Below are 16,401 nucleotides of genomic sequence, written 5' to 3'. Positions count from 1 at the left end.
CATTAACCAATATTGTGCTTTATTTTTTATTTACTTAAACATTGTTTTGCCCAATCCTTCTTTTCCATATTGTTCTGCTGTAAATTCAGTTGGATAAAAGTCTCTTTATTGATGTTGAATGAACTCCAGAAAACAGTAAAAGATCATTAGATCATGGAATAATGTGACACCCAAAGTTTTACTATTTTAATAAAATGCCTTTATGGGTTACAGTTAGCACATTTATGTACATGTGGGTCAAATATAGGACCATGTAAAACTGCTAAAACTCTACCATGATGTTGATATTTAATATACAAACCAGGATTTTTTTTTATTTTTTTTAAGTTCTCGTCAATACAGTGAAAATGAAATCATATTATACTTTTACCATATATTTACCATAAAGGCCTATTTTGATTTCCAAAGGTTTTAGAGAAAGCCCTTGTTTACTGTAGGTGTCGTAAACATAGGTGATTCATAGTAAGTATCAGCATCAAATTTGATCAAATTCATTCACTCGTAGTCTTACAGACAAAAAAATCATGTGAATTGAACATCTTGTATTATGATTACAGTCTTGATGTACAAAGATGCTGTGTATGTTCTGATCACATGGTGAAAAGCAGATGTCCACTAAAGGTGCTGTGATGGTGTTCATTGTCAAAAATCCAATATCCAGGATAGAGATTTACACATATTTTATCCCCCTTTTCCAGCAGCAGAGAAACTCCATTTGAAGAGCCGATAAAACCACCATTTTGACGTGCATATGTAGAAATTTCATGCTGGTCGTTCCTAAACAAGCCTGCGACAACCGCTTTATCTGAACTTCCATAGGCCTTAGAGAAAACCCTGAATACATACACTCCCTTCATGGGTGCTGTGAAGATTCCTGTATCAGACAAAAATTACACAAATTACTCAGGATTAAAAAAAAAAAAAGTCACATTCACAGTATATGAAGTGATTATATACTGTACCTGTATTTGCATCATAAGCGTCTCCATTATTGAGGAAGATGTGTTTGTAAATCAGGGTTTGTAAAGTGCTGTGCGGTCCATTAGAGGACGAGAGAGAAACTGAGAAAGCCACTTTTGAAACTAAAACATAAAATATGTAAGTTAGATGACATCATTAGAAAAGATTTAATTAGATTAAGATCAGACTTTTAGCTGAAATTGTGATCCTAGGTGATTCATATAATGGAAGTCAATGGGTGACAAAAAAAACAACACATGCAGACAAAACAAAATTAAGACCCGCGGCTCCTGACGAAACATCGAGGTCTTAAGAAGCGAAACGATCGCTCTACGCAAGAGACTGAACATTATTTACAAGGATGTGGATTAGAGGAAAAATGTTGTAAATAATGTTCAGTTTCTTGCATAGACTGATTGTTTCGCTTCTTAAGACCTCAATGTATCATCAGGAGCCGCAGGTATTAATTTTGTTTTGCCGGTATATGTTGTTTTGACACCTTATAAATGACTGTTGCCATTGACTTGCAATATATGAATCACCGACCATGGTTTCAGCTTCTGAAGAAAAAAAGTCACCTAGATCTTGGGTGGTCTGAGGGTGAGTAAATTAACAGCAAATTTTAATTTTTGGGTGAACTATCCTTTAAAATATATGAATTTTTGTGGCTATTTAGTTACAGCAACCCTGCAATTATATGCTAATGCTAAAACATTGATGAGTCTTGTACAATTTTTAATAAACAAAATTGTAATTTAGTGTTACATTACCTTCACTTTGTTTTATTAGATCATCCATTTTGATCTTTACGTCATTTGTTGTTCCACGCAAGGTGTCCAGTTCTTTTGCTTGAGCTGAAATAATAATAATTGATCAATAAACATTAATTTATTTACATAAAACATTTCTGATCAATTGTAAGCCTTGAACTTTTTGATGTTGCATAAATATGTGAGATTTGTTATTTTTTGTTACCTTCATTTTGTTTAATTAGTTCATCCATTTTGATCTTTCTGTCATTCATTGTAACATGAAACTCCTCCAGCTTCTTTGCTTGTGCTACAATAATAATAAAAAAATCATTATCTTTTCAGTGCATACATGGACAGTGAAGACCAAAGATTTACCAATTCACTTTTAAATCATCCAGTTGTTAGATCAAAATGCTACTTATTGAACTGGAAAACTGTTTTATGGTAGGACTTATGTTAACATATGTCTAGGAAACCAACCTAGTTTACCTTTACCTTTAATTAGAAGGGTTTTTGATGGAAACTATAGTTTTGTATTTTATTAAAGTTGTCTGTGTTCTTCACATTTTCTCAGCAGTGTCACATTACCTGTGTTTTCTGTTCTTAGTCGCTCCATTTCCTTCTCCATAGATTCCATCCTTGTTTCCATGATCTTCATCTTCCCCAGTTCTTCAAGGATGTTTATGTTTGGTGAAAATAAATCATCTGCTGGTATAGCCACCACATTGAGCATTAAAGCTGTTATAAAAATCAACATTATTTATTGTTCTGTCTGTTACTAGTGATGTATCAAAAGAATAACATTCTCTTAAAGACCACAACTTGTGTAATTGTTTAAACAGACCAAGAGACTTTGGACTGCATTTTGAAGCAGTAGTCGGTGTAAGCAATCGAATTCCCAGAGTGACATATAGCTGACAAAACACTGTGATAATACTGGATTATATTTTCCTTCATCAATACAAAATGGCAATTTAAAAGCTTGTGTAGATGGTACTAAGTAACCACTTGTACATTGTTTTGTTTTATTGTTCGTGTTTAACCCTTTCAGGCATGAATTATGATAACCACAGTCAGGATTTTTTTTCCCCTATGCATTTTTATTGCTCTTAGGTCATGAAAAACAAGATTTGAACTTTTTTTCCAGAGATTTTCAATTGCGGGATTTTCAGATGTCCACTTAAGTGGACAGTATGCGTTTATGTTTTTAACTGAAGAGATACTGTAGATAAATATGGACAAACCCAACCATTGGTTTAAAGTTTTAATTTAAATTTTTAAACCCAGTGGTTGGGTTTGTCCATATTTGACCCAAACATGAGTTGAAACAACACAGCATTTGAAATGATATAAAATCATGTGAAAACTACCAAAATATATAATACAACTTCAACTCTGTGGAAACCCAACTCAGACTATGTAGATAACGTTCACGCTCCCTCCAGTCTACGTTGATTTACCCTTATTAGCTTATCATTCTTAAAGTGGACAAATTTATCTCTTCTCTCTGAGAAAACCTCAGACTGAAATCTACACTAATTTATTGATGTTTTCAGACTGGAAAAACTAGTGATCAGGTGTTATTTCACATCTCATCTGAAATGAGCAGTGTTACGGGTAATGCATTACAAGTAATGTGCATTACATAATCATCAGATTACTTTTTGATGTAACAAGTAAAGTAACATCAGAAGTAACATGCATTACGTAATCACATTTCTTTGTTGATGTAACACATTACAAGTAATGTGCATTACGTAATCAGATTATTTTTTTGATGTAACTGCAAATTATAGTCTAATAACACAAATACATTTATTTACAGCCAAAAAAAGTTACTGCAGATGAAGTAGGGTCACAGTAATAGTATGAATTGTAGCTGAAATATAGCTAGTGATGCATGATGTCCAATTTAGTGGACAGATGATTAATCAGAATTTACTCCTAATTTTAAAATCAATACTTGGAAAATTGGAAATTTCTAGGATAGAAGGAATGGATGGATATTCCGGAGCATCTTGGCAAGTTTAGAGAAAACAAAAATTCCACATACAAAGGCTTCCCACTTGCGGGTGGCAGTGTATAGGATGATACACTAGGGTCCACTGTAGTGTTTGATGTGCAATTATGCCATCAAAACCCATGCCTATGCAAGGAATGGCTTTTTAATTAGCTGCCCACTGTAGTGACCTTGTGAAAGGGTTATGTGTAAATTTTAGGAGGATCTCTTGACAGAAATGCAATATTATATACATAACTATGTTTTCAGTGGTGTATAAAGACCTTACAAAATGAGCCGTTATGTATTTATTACCTTAGAATAAGCCATTTCTATCTACATACACCGCAGGTCCATGTTAAGTCGCCATTATGCGCGGATATGTTTCTACAGCAGCCCTAAATTGACATACGCTCTATACGGCGCCTTTCAACACTGTTATTATTCTTCTAAACCGTTCTAAATATAGCATTATTTATTGCTCTGTCTGTTACTAGTGATGTATCAACTGAATAACATTCTTTTAAAGACCACAACTTGCACAATTGTTTAAACAGACAGAGAGACTTTGGACTGCATTTTGAAGCAGTAGTTGGTTTAAGCCACTTGGAATTTCCAGATTGACGTAGCTGATTTAAAAAAAACCTGATAGTGCTGGATTATATTTTCCCAAATCAATAGAATATGGCATTTTGTTATCTGATGCTGCGACCACAAGATTGCTGTTCTTTAGTGTTACGTCAGAAGACGTATTGTTGTTTTTCCTCCCCCTTTTTTTCCCTGTGTGTGGAGACGTGTGTGCTCATCTCTCTCTCTCTCTCTCTCTCTCTCTCTCTCTCTCTCTCTCTCTCTCTCTCTCTCTCTCTCTCTCTCTCTCTCTCTCTCTCTCTCTCTCTCTCTCTCTCTCTCGCTCTCGCTCTCTCTCAGGTAGCTCCGCCTTGATTGGACGTAGGCGAGACGGATTGGTGGACTCGAGTGCAACGTTCCTTTTAAAAAACGCCCGGGATGCAGACGTGGCAGAGGGGAGAGTGGTGTTGGTGTGTTGTAGCTACTGAGGTGTTATTGACCTAGTTGACTTGTGATCAGTGAGATCTAAATCGTGTACATTGTTTTAAGTTGTCACCAATTCTTATTCACTTCTGTAAAGCACTCTCACTTTTGATTCTTGACCATATTGTTTTCATTCCATTATAATTCTTTTCGTTTCTTTATTGTGGCAGTTGTATCGCCATTTTTTTGTGAATATTGTATATATAATATTTTCTTTGATTACTGAAGCGGTAGGGGTTGGGTGCCTTTTTTCTTTTGCGTACATCTTTTCTCCTGTGTTGAATTAGCCAGTAAGGACGTCTGTATTTTTTTTTCTTTTTTTTTTTTTTTACAGGGTTTAGTTAGAAATAATTCGGGTTTAGTTTAGTGGCCGTTTTGTTTATTGTTTTGGCCTTGCCCAGCCCTGAAGAAGTTGCTTCATTTATTTTCTTGGCTTTGTGACGAAACTAAACAGAAAATAAATAAAAAAGAAAGAAATTGTTGAAACTGATTTTTATTTATTTATGCTGCTTCCCTGACCTAGACCAGGGTCGTAACATAATTGGGGGCTCGTCCGGGATTCATACCGGGATTCATACCAGTCGATATGGCATAAGGATTGAAGACCTGAAGCCATGATAAAATTGTTGAAGCTGACAGTGAGGCCGAAAAGGCTACTTTCACCCTTTCTGCAAAAAAGAGATGAGATGAAAATGATTACGGAAGCAAAAAGAGGAATCTTCAAGTATCTTTTCATTTAATCATTGTAATGCTATTTCTTGTTTGAACTGTAGTGTGTTTTTTAGCCTTGTAGTCTGTGCTACATTGATAACAAAAAACACTCTAAACTATAATTCCATGAAGCTTTCTGCTCAAAGGAACAAACTAGTCTCTCCCGTGTGGTCAGTCAGTTTAAAAAAATAAAAAATAAATAATAATAATAACAACATTTTACAGTGTCTTCATTTTTGCTTTGTAGTTCCCTGACTTCGTCATTAAGAGCATTTAACGTTTCCATCATCTTTTTGACTTTGCAAAGGATGTCTGATGTCGGTGATATACAATGTGGCTCCACACAACAGTAAAACTACACTAATTCATCACTGCTGTTCTACGTGATTATGATCGATTTCCTGTAGCCTCACAAAAACCTAATAACATTTATAGACATTGGACTACAAATATTTAATCTTCCCTTTTTGTAAACAGAGTTTTCATTGAAAAGTGTGTTTAAGAGACCTAAAATGATGTCATTTTTGGTAAATGATGTCACATATGGGTGGAGTCTAAATTATTAGATTGGGCAGTTGTGGCCTAATGGTTAGATAAAACTTAATTAAAACTAATAAAGTGAAATGATCTGCTGATGATCCTGAATGACTTGTTTAATGAGTGTTGATAGTCTGAGGCTCATCGATATTAACAGAGCTGCTGAAAAGACTCACATTTCATGTAAATAGTCCCCGTTTTCTCCTCATTTATTATGCTGATGTCTTCAGATCTCCTGTAAATTGCCACTTAAAGGAATAGTTCACTTTCAAATAAAAATTTCCTGATAATTTACTCACCCCCATGTCATCCAAGATGTCCATGTCCTTCTTTCTTCAGTGGAAAATAAATTAAGGTTTTTAATGAAAACATTCCAGGATTTTTCTCCTTATAGTGGACTTCAATGGTCTCCAAACGGTTGAAGGTCAAAATGACAGTTTCAGTGCAGCTTCAAAGGGCTTTAAACGATACCAGACGAGGAATAAGGGTCTAATCTATAATTCTTATCTGTAATTTTGACCTTCAACCGTTTGGAGACCATTGAAGTCCACTATAAGGAGAAAAATCCTGGAATGTTTTCATCAAAAACCTTAATTTCTTTTGGACTGAAGAAAGAAGAACATGGACATCTTAGATGACATGGGGGTGAGTAAATTATCAGGAAATTTTTATTTGAAAGTGGACTAATCCTTTAAAGCTCATTTCATTGGTGTCAACAGACTGAGGGCATTTGTTGACTACAAATATTCACATTTATTTCTGTCTTTATGCTTTTAACTTTTTTTCTTACCATTATTTATATTTGGAAGAATTTACACTTTATATTCTTTTCTATAGTTCTAGATATCTAGGCTGTATTTTAATGACAAAGAAGAATAATGTTAGGATTAGCAATTAAAAATAATTTATGAATTAACATCAGTTACTTTATGATGACAGACAGACATAAATGCTTAGAAGTGTCATTTATTATAAAACAAACTGTAACTGATAAATATATTTTTTATTTTGGCAGTCAGCAGAAAAGCTCCTCCCACACTGGAATTCATCATCAGTGAAGCTCCTCCCACAGCAGTTCACCAGTAAATGCTGGAATATTCCCATCAGCCTACAAGTGAAGACGAGCATCAAAACATCAGGAAGAGCTGAAATATGCAAAGACTGAGTTTGTTAAAGAGGACAGTGAGAACATGAGTGATCCTGAACCCTGCAGAATGAAACACACTGAAGATACTGAAGAACAAAGAGGTTGGTGTTTATTCTTCATTCATTCATGATGCTGAACAACATTCATGTTAGAAAGATTCAAGCTCTTCATCAGATTTAAATAAACAGTTAAACTATGAAATGGGTACAGATTTCCAACAAATATTCAGTAAAGGGAGGTTTGAGAAACTTTCATATTGATTTTCAACATCAGGTCAAATTAAATATATATATATTTAGCTCCCTTATTTTATATCTGGTTCACAATTTTTTGCAACCATGTTACCAAAATGTTGGACATTTCTAGCTTAACTTAAGCAAAAGCTGATTTATAGTTACTGATAAAGTTGTATTTCTCATAAATGAAATGATAGAAGTTATTCATAGTTATAGAGATTATTCTTCTTTCCATAACTTTGGTAACAGAGGTGATGAATGCGGTCAACACTGTACATTACAGAGGAAATATTACCGCTTTGGTCATAAGTGACAGTGTAAGGCTGAAATAACCCCAGATACTTTGATCTTCTGAGATATGGACAATACAAACACACACAGGCATCTGTTTTCACACCCCACAGAGTGAAAGTGTGGGAAAGTTTCTTTCCCTCCTGTCATTCCTTCACATTTGTTCCTTCTTTCCTCCACTCAGTTCACTCAGAATGATCATATAAAAACATAATGTTCTATGTCAACGCAATCCATGTTTGGTATCATTTGAAATGTCTCAGTGCGACTGGTACAATGGTCTCATGTCCAGGGAAACAGAACAAAATGTAATAGAAGTTAGAGAGAGATGCTTTGCCTACTGCAGAGGGAGTGTGTGTCCTTTCCCAGGGTCTCCATCCAAATAACCTCCTGTTCCTCAACAAGGTGTGAACTCCCCAAGTCTGTGATCCCAATCATTGCAAACTCCAGTTGTTATTTCATGCCTCCATTTGGAGAATGTTTGTCTTGGTCTGAGTACTTTAAGGGTCATGACTTAAAACATTTTTTTGAGATGTTGACAGATATGTACTGGCTGCACATTGATTAAAACAACAGTAGCACTCGTTATGGTTATTATGAAAAGTGGTTAGTTTTGAGTTTTTCTGAGCTATTTCATCACGGTTTAAAAAGCAAAGTTGAACCGACGTCACAAAAAGTGAGATATATGCGTTAATTCGGAGTACTGATTGGCTGCCACTGCTGGACAGTAAAAATGTACGTCGGCATGCTTCTGAGATTTTCTCAGCATTATTCATGAGAATGAAGTAGTTTAATCCAATCACTGTGCTGTATTACACATGAGATCACATTACAGTGGAGAATTCAAATGTCACAAAAGACCGTTCCAGCGCTGTTCTGAAATTATGGTCTGTGGTAGATTATGATATATCAATGTTTCCATAAATCTGCGTCCAGGGTTAAAGGAGTCATGAACTGCATTGCTTTATAATGTTTCCTGGGGTGCACTTATAATGTTAGTACAATTTTTACATCAAAAATTGTACATCAAATAATTTAGAAATAAAAGGCCTTTTTCCTATTTTAGCCCTCAGATTTGAACGCTCTGTTTGAAGGGGCGTGTCTGTTGTGAGACTTCAGTGTAAACGGCCACTGCTGTGATTGGCTAACATCTTTGCATATGAAATAGCTAAGCTTTACACATGGAACTCTCTCGAAATCTTTTAGCACATTTTTTCTATTACAGCTCTCAAGGTTAACTAATTGTGAAAAGTGTTGATTATAGCATTATAGATGTATGGCATTTTATTTAGTTCATGGCATGAAAGGTTTCAGTGATGAGCATTGTAGCCGATCACAGACATGGTGAGTGCATGAATGCAATGATCTCGTCATTGCAACCCAATTTTTTTGAGAGTCCAGAACTCAGTCACTAATGAACTCGCACTGTTTGATTGACAGCTCCAGCGATTGTAAAGTTCTTTGATCACTTTGATCACTTTAATCACAGTTTATAACAGATTATTTTCATTCTACTAAGAGAAACAATGTGAAGTTGACTGTTTAGTCACAGGCAGTAGCAGTAGTGGCTCCTGGCCATAAATTTAGGTAGGGCAGATTGTGTCTTAGCATTATGATAAACATTTTGTAAGCTTTATATCCTAATCACTGAACACATCAGTTGGCACTTTTGGCAGAATTCTAATGTCCTTGCATTATTCAGCCTGAGGGTGGCGGTCTAATGATAATTGACAGACTTTAGTATACAGACAGATATGGAGTTAATATTGTGCCATAATTAAACAAACAAATCCAGCATTTTGCAAACAAACACGATCTGCTTTGCAAAGGAAAACTCGACTCGCAAACAAACAGGAAATGATGTGCAAATACAGAGGTCAGTTTGAGCGAAAACGCAGAGGAGTAACAAATATATGTAGGCCTATTGTTTTACAAATAACTAAATGAGCCTACATCATATTTCACAAATAAATACAAACAATACAATAAATACAAACTGCATGTAACCTTTGAACAAATACCAAATCTACTGCATACATACGCACACCGGTCTGTTACGATTGTAAAACACTTGCCTTTTTATGAGATCTCTCGGGTTGATTTTCTCACAAATGCAGTTGAGCAACTTCCTCTTCCAAAACAGCAGATGGCGCTTTGCTATGGGTCAATTTACGCTAGTCCGAAACATGCGTTTGTAATGATAATAATAATAATAATAACAACAAATTTTATGTTATAGCACCTTTAAAAGTTGCATCTCAAAGTGGTTTACAAGAACATACAAATAAAATACAATGGAATAGGGGAAATAAAAGAAACATACATCAAAACACATTTCAAGACATATATAGTATATATATATATATATATATATATATATATATATATATTTTCGTCAGCTGTAAACTCCTTGTAAACTTATTTTTTTCAGGCTATACGTGATTATTTTGTCATATATAAGGATATATGTCTTTAAATCTGTTTTGATGTATGTTTTATCTTTTATTTCCCCAATTCCATTGTATTTTATTTGTATGTTCTTGTAAACCGCTTTGAGATGCAACTTTTAAAGGCGCTATAAAATAAAATTTGTTATTATTATTATTATTATAAACGCATGTTTCGGGGCTTCTCTCGGGAGACTAGCGTAAATTGACCCATAGCAAAGCGCCATCTGCTGTTTTGGAAGAGGAAGTTGCTCAACTGCATTTGTGAGAAAATCTGCCGGCACACATTTGTGAGAAAATCAAGAGATCTCATAAAAAGTAAGTGTTTTACAATTGTAACAGACTGAATGCACTTGATTTGGTATTTGTTCAAAGTTTGTAGGTTGGTTTGTGTTTATTGTACTTGTTTGTATTTATTTGTGAAATATGATGTATGCTCATTTATTAAGGCTATATTTGTAAAACAATAGGCCTACATATATTTGTTACTCTACGTTTTCGCTTAAACCGACCTTTGTATTTGCACATCACTTTCTGTTTGTTTGCGAGTCGAGTTTTCCTTTGCAAAGCAGATCGTGTTTGTTTGCAAAATGCTGGATTTGTTTGTTTAATTATGGCACAATATTCACTCCATAATCAGACGCATAGAATGCCATCTTAAAATTGCCTTAATGCGTTATTTATTTATTTCAAATGTTGTTTTAGAATAATCCAAGTTGTGTAGGAATTCCAGTAAGGAAAACAAAGTCAAGTCTATACTCAGAACAAACAAACAAACACAACAGAACTACTGTATATAAAAGCTATTCACATGAGCAAGTTTAAACTAAAGGTTGTATACTTTCATTAATTTGATACGCTACTCCACATAGGAAGAACAGACATGCCAACTAGTTACTGACCTGATGCCGACACATAGCTGAAGCGGACTGATAGCGTCTTGGTCTGAAGTGAGGTTTACGTAAGGTAACGTGAAAATAAGTGGTGTAGTCGGAAATCTGCCCCAATGGCTCTCAATTATAGCGTGCCGCAGTTCCATTTTTCACCACAGATTTACATTGGAAAACTGTGGGGCGCTGTAGAGCTAGGGAGGGCTCTGAGACCGGCTGCGCCTACTTAGTATTAGTAGTATGCGCTTCATTTTAATATATCCTGCTCACTTTCCGACTTAAAATAGTCTAGATAGTCTGAAAAATATTTGTTGTAGAATGATGAACGTATTTACAATGTATTATTAATTCAGTGTATATAGAGGTCTGTGCTTGGATGAATATTTTGTTGTAAATAATAAAACATTTTTCTTTCATTTCAGAACTGATGGAAGAGAACATGGAGAGTGAAGAACTGAGTGAAGTGGAGGAGAATCATCTTTTTAAATATGGAGAAAAAAGTCGCTCAAAGACTAAAAAGACATTTTTAAAGAAAAGAAGAGCCAATAAATCTTTCCCCTGCACTCAGTGTGGGAAGAGCTTCACACAAAAAATACACCTTAAAGGACACATGAGGATCCACACCGGAGAAAAACCGGAATCATGTGATCAGTGTGGCATGAGTTTCACACACAAACAGCATCTTGAGTGTCACATGAGAGTTCACACTGGAGAGAAGCCTTTCAAGTGTGATCAATGTGGGAAGAGTTTCACGCAATCAGCACACCTGAAAAGACACATGATGATCCACACCGGAGAGAAGCCGTTCACATGTGATCAATGTGGAAAGAGTTTCACAGACACATCGAGCCTTAAGCTTCACATGAGAATCCACACTGGAGAGAAGCCGTACATGTGTGATCAGTGTGAAAAGAGATTCTTAAACAAACAATGTCTTGAGCTTCACATGAAAGTTCATACTGAAGAGAAGCCGTACACATGTGATCAATGTGGGAAGAGTTTCAAACAAAAAAGAAATCTTAATCAACACATGAAGATCCACACTGAAGAGAATCTGCATGCATGTGATCAATGTGGAAGCAGTTTCCCAAACAAACAAAATCTTCAGGCTCACAGGAGAATCCACACCGGAGAGAAGCCGTTCAAGTGTGATCAGTGTGAAAAGAGATTCCCAAACAAAAGCAGTCTTGAGCGTCACATGAGAGTTCATACCGGAGAGAGACCGTTCACATGTGATCAATGTGGAAAGAGTTTCCCATACAAACTAAGTCTTCGGATTCACATGAGAATCCACACAGGGGAGAAGCCATTCATATGTGAACAGTGTGACAAGAGATTCTCAAGCAAACAAAGTCTTGAACTTCACATGAGAGTTCATACTGGACAGAAGCCGTTCACATGTGATCAATGCGGGAAGAGTTTCACACAAAAAACTCATCTCACAGGGCACATGAGAATCCACACAGGAGAGAAGCCGTATGCGTGCAATAAATGTGGGAAGAGTTTCACACAATCAACACACCTTAAAGGACACATGAAAATCCACACTGGAGAAAAACCGTTCATGTGTGAACAATGTGAAAAGAGATTCACGCATAAAAGTAATCTTGAGCTTCACATGAGGATCCACACTGGAGAGAAGCCGTTCACTTGTGATCAGTGCGGCAAAACATTCCTTGGGTCATCAGCTCTGAAGACACACCTGGCAGTTCATACCAAGGTTAAGCCACATTCATGTTCTGTATGCGGAAAGAGTTTTTCCCTGCTGCAAAGTTTACATACACATGAGAAAATACATGCTGATGTGAGAGCTTATATGTGCGTTGAGTGTGGGAAGACTTTCACTACGGCAAACTGTTTAAAACTACACCAGAGAATTCACACTGGAGCAAAACCTTACAAGTGCTCATACTGTGACAAGAGATTCAATTGGTCATCAAATCGGAAAACACATGAGAGGACCCACAGCAGAGAGAAGCTGCACACGTGTGATCAGTGTGGAAGGAGTTTTGCCTTTAAAAGTCACCTAAATCTACACATGAAGATCCATGCAGTGGAGAAACCACATCACCGCAGTCTGAAATCACGGTAAGTAGTTCATCTTTATGTGCTGAGCAATAAAGTAGAAGACCTTCACAGCCAAATCATCCTGTAGCCCAAGACTGGTTGCCCACTGAAGCTAAGCAGGGTTGAGTCTGGTCAGGACATGGATGGGTGAGTCCAGCAGGGGGCGCTGCTCATCCTGTGGTCTGTGTGGGTCCTCCTGATGCCCCAGTATAGTGTCACAAGCACCGTCCTTTGAATGAGACTTTAAACTGAGGTCCTGACTCACTGTGGTCATAAAAAACCCATTGCATAGGGGTGTAACCCGGTGCCAAATTTCCTCCATTGGTCTTTATCAATCATGGTCCCCTGATAATCCCCACCGAATTGGCTCTGTCTCTCTCTCCTCTCCACCTAGCCGGTGTGTGGTGAGCGTCTTTCAGCTACTGTGCACTGGTGGTGGTTGAGAACTGAGAAGAGACCCCTGACATGATTGGAAAATCGTTATATAAATGCCTCCTTCATTCATTTATTCATAGTTTCTTAACAGCCACGATGAGCGACAGGATTTTGCATAAGCATTTTGAACTGCAAGAGTTTTACACTTTCTGCGTACGTTGAATACGGAAAGCAGTCTGGTGGAAGCTAGATATTTCACTTCATAACTTGTTAATTATGGATTTTTTTTTTTTTTTACACGAACGCATCGCTTCGCTTCAGAAGGCCTTTATTAACCCTCCGGAGCCGTGTGGAGTACGTTTATGATGGATGGATGTGGATGGAGACACTTTCTTCAGCTCATACTCGTTGGTAACGTTCACTCCCATTATAAAGCTTGGATGTGTCAGGATATTTATTAATATTTCTCCGATTGTGTTCATCAGAAAGAAGAAAGTCATATACACCTAGGATGGCTTGAGGGTGAGTAAAGCTTGGGGTAATTATCATTTGAAAGTGAACTAATTTTAACATGGTCCTAATTGTTTTTGACATTTTATATAAATTTGACTATTTAAATATTATTTAAATATCGAGCAAGCAAGTGCATTGGCTGCAGAAGCAGCAGCGGCCAATCAGCTTGTGCCATGTAGGAAACTATGTGATTGCTTGCAGATTACCACTGTGTTCCATTCGGAAGGGCTCATCCTTATGCCCTAATCCCTTCAAAGGGTTTACCCTCCGGAGTGAGAGTTTTGAAGGGATGAAGGGTGTAGGGGTAAAAAAACCTCTTTTTTTTTGGAACGCACTTCTGCGTCATCTTAACAAGACAATCAAGGAGGCGACTTTGTCGCACATTTTGTACGCTGATTGACCCCCAAAAATACACACGCTGAACAATGAGTAGATTGTGCAAGCTGCTCCTTTTGTTTAACATTAGTTTATTTATTTTATTTATTTATTTTTGGTTTATAGCACCATATTGTATATTGTGTCTATGTATCTGAAACATTTGAATGGACTAATAAAGGGAGCTGTAAAGTATTTTTGTTGAAGTACAATGTCGTTAATGTATAATAATAATGTAATAATGTACCAAATCTAACTCGTATAAATATTACAGTAGTATAGAAAAATACTATAAATACATTTATAGGTAAAATCGAACTCCAAGATTCTTGTACCCATTCTGTGATGCCAAACAACTTCCCTGTGCAAAGGATCATGGGGGCCCGAAGTGTCCATCAGTTGTACCCTTCGAAATCCTTTATTCCGAAGGGCCCTTTGAAGTGGCCAGTTTTGAGAATTTCGGTTTGGAACGACCCTTCAATATGGCGGCCATGATTGTTTTCACTCCGAAGTGCCCTTTGGAAGGTGATATATCCCATTTGGAACGCACCGTACATGTCAAACCTGCACCATCTAGAGTTTCATGGCCAAACTAGTGATTTATAACACAAATCATCTTCATGACATTAACATAGATCATAATCGTGCACAGCAGTTGTTGAACAGATTTGATGGGATTAAAATGACTATTGAACTCATCAGTGATCTTGACTTTGGGCTTTATTTTTCATTTCACGTTTGTCTCTCATTTCTTTTAGACCTGATGGACGTGAACAAGAAAGGAAAAACAGAAAAAAAAACCTTTGAAGCTCATAGCTCAGGGAGCTGAAGAAGAAGCCATAACACTTTTAAAAGAGACATGAATCTGAACTCGTTCTTCATTGTTTTTTTTATTTGAACATCTAGTTTCTCTTCCATTCTACTCTTTCATGCAAATGCAAGATATACTTTCATGTAGCTTTGAAACTGGCCACTTCGCTTCTCTTCTTTTCTTTGGCTCTTTTAAGTCAGTAAAGAGAGAGATCTGTCTCATTCAGGTTCACTTTTACTTAATTTTTGTATTTGCTTCAATTAATGATTGATTAAACTCATTACTAATTTTATCAGCAACTCATTGTTATTGTCCATTTTTATTTTACGCTGATACTGCTTGCATCGGGAATAATTTTAGCTCTGAAAGCCATGAAATTTTGTTTGCTTTTTGAGTTTTCCATGTTTAAATTTTCTCAATAGAGCTTTTAAATGCCTAATAAATTATATTTCAACCCACATGACTGGCACTGAATGAGATTGCTTCTTTGTCTACATTATTAAGTTTCACCCTTTATATCTAGTATCATATATACATTTTAAAGCGTTTGTTGAATACCACAAAATACTCATTATGCAATTGTACTTTCTCCCTTTAATGCCCAATCTGTCTAATTAAAAGACCTTCTTTTCCATAGCATGTCGTATGCCTTTTCGATGTCAGAGAACTCCCACTATTACCTCTTTATTTATTTGTGCCTTTCTGATATCATCTTCCAAACAAAGAACTGCATCCAGAGTGTCTCGCTCTTTCCTAAAACCACTTTGATAATGAAATATTAGTCTTTTGCTCTCTAGCAAGTCAGCCTATTTATGACCATGCATTTGGAGCTAATGACTGTAAATTAGAAAGATGTCCGGCTCGATAAGAACAATATATGAACCGAGTTCGGTGACTGTAGGTAAAACTAACCACCCACTTTAGTCAAAAGGGGGCGCTACTCCTTTTGCAGCTCTAAATCTGCAGTGTCTTGATGAAGTTTGAAGCAAATCGGGTAAAAATAAGAGAGCGACCAGTTAGTGGTGCTATGACTTTGACTCACAATTGTCACATGCATGTAATTGGACAGCTACTATGAACACAGCAGACGTTTAATCAAAATCAGTCAATGTACGCAGAAGATATATCATACTTCCTGTTTGCCTTTTTTCGCCATAAATTTGTTGCCTTGTCACGGCCAAACTGTTCGAGATATTAAAAATCTCGCAATTTAGCATCCTCAGTGACTTGGCTTCATGCT

General features: G+C 36.4%; 2 protein-coding genes across 2 annotated transcripts; one reads left to right on the top strand and one right to left on the bottom strand.

The window, feature by feature from the left end:
* Nucleotides 1-2: 2 nt before the first annotated feature.
* On the bottom strand, nucleotides 3-2,567 carry LOC127499710 (complement C1q-like protein 4). Its single transcript, XM_051870213.1, has 5 exons — nucleotides 2,301-2,567; nucleotides 1,936-2,019; nucleotides 1,731-1,814; nucleotides 963-1,082; nucleotides 3-874 (listed from the first exon to the last, which is right to left on the bottom strand). The coding sequence occupies exons 1-5, from the start codon at nucleotides 2,467-2,469 to the stop codon at nucleotides 591-593; spliced, it is 741 nt and encodes a 246-aa protein (XP_051726173.1). The 5' UTR covers nucleotides 2,470-2,567; the 3' UTR covers nucleotides 3-590.
* A 1,942-nt stretch (nucleotides 2,568-4,509) lies between these two features.
* On the top strand, nucleotides 4,510-15,143 carry LOC127505380 (gastrula zinc finger protein XlCGF57.1-like). Its single transcript, XM_051880871.1, has 4 exons — nucleotides 4,510-5,485; nucleotides 7,025-7,257; nucleotides 11,443-14,875; nucleotides 15,109-15,143. The coding sequence occupies exons 2-3, from the start codon at nucleotides 7,200-7,202 to the stop codon at nucleotides 13,110-13,112; spliced, it is 1,728 nt and encodes a 575-aa protein (XP_051736831.1). The 5' UTR covers nucleotides 4,510-5,485; nucleotides 7,025-7,199; the 3' UTR covers nucleotides 13,113-14,875; nucleotides 15,109-15,143.
* The last annotated feature ends 1,258 nt before the right edge of the window (nucleotides 15,144-16,401 follow it).

The sequence above is a fragment of the Ctenopharyngodon idella genome, chromosome 2 (genome assembly GCF_019924925.1).
Source record: "Ctenopharyngodon idella isolate HZGC_01 chromosome 2, HZGC01, whole genome shotgun sequence".
NCBI classification, from domain to species: Eukaryota; Metazoa; Chordata; class Actinopteri; order Cypriniformes; family Xenocyprididae; genus Ctenopharyngodon; species Ctenopharyngodon idella.
The sequence above is the reverse complement of the archived record's forward strand: the minus strand, read 5'-3'. Positions and strand labels throughout refer to the sequence as shown.

What these genes read in the sequence shown, in the direction of transcription:
- LOC127499710 (XM_051870213.1), bottom strand. Translation starts at nt 2,469, where the DNA reads ATGTTGATTTTTATAACAGCTTTAATGCTCAATGTGGTGGCTATACCA. An exon ending in ACTAATTAAACAAAATGAAG is followed by an intron (nt 1,815 to 1,935) that starts GTAACAAAAAAT and finishes TTATTATTTCAG; the next exon opens with CTCAAGCAAAAGAACTGGAC. An exon ending in TCTAATAAAACAAAGTGAAG is followed by an intron (nt 1,083 to 1,730) that starts GTAATGTAACAC and finishes TTTATGTTTTAG; the next exon opens with TTTCAAAAGTGGCTTTCTCA.
- LOC127505380 (XM_051880871.1), top strand. Translation starts at nt 7,200, where the DNA reads ATGAGTGATCCTGAACCCTGCAGAATGAAACACACTGAAGATACTGAA. An exon ending in AGATACTGAAGAACAAAGAG is followed by an intron (nt 7,258 to 11,442) that starts GTTGGTGTTTAT and finishes CTTTCATTTCAG; the next exon opens with AACTGATGGAAGAGAACATG.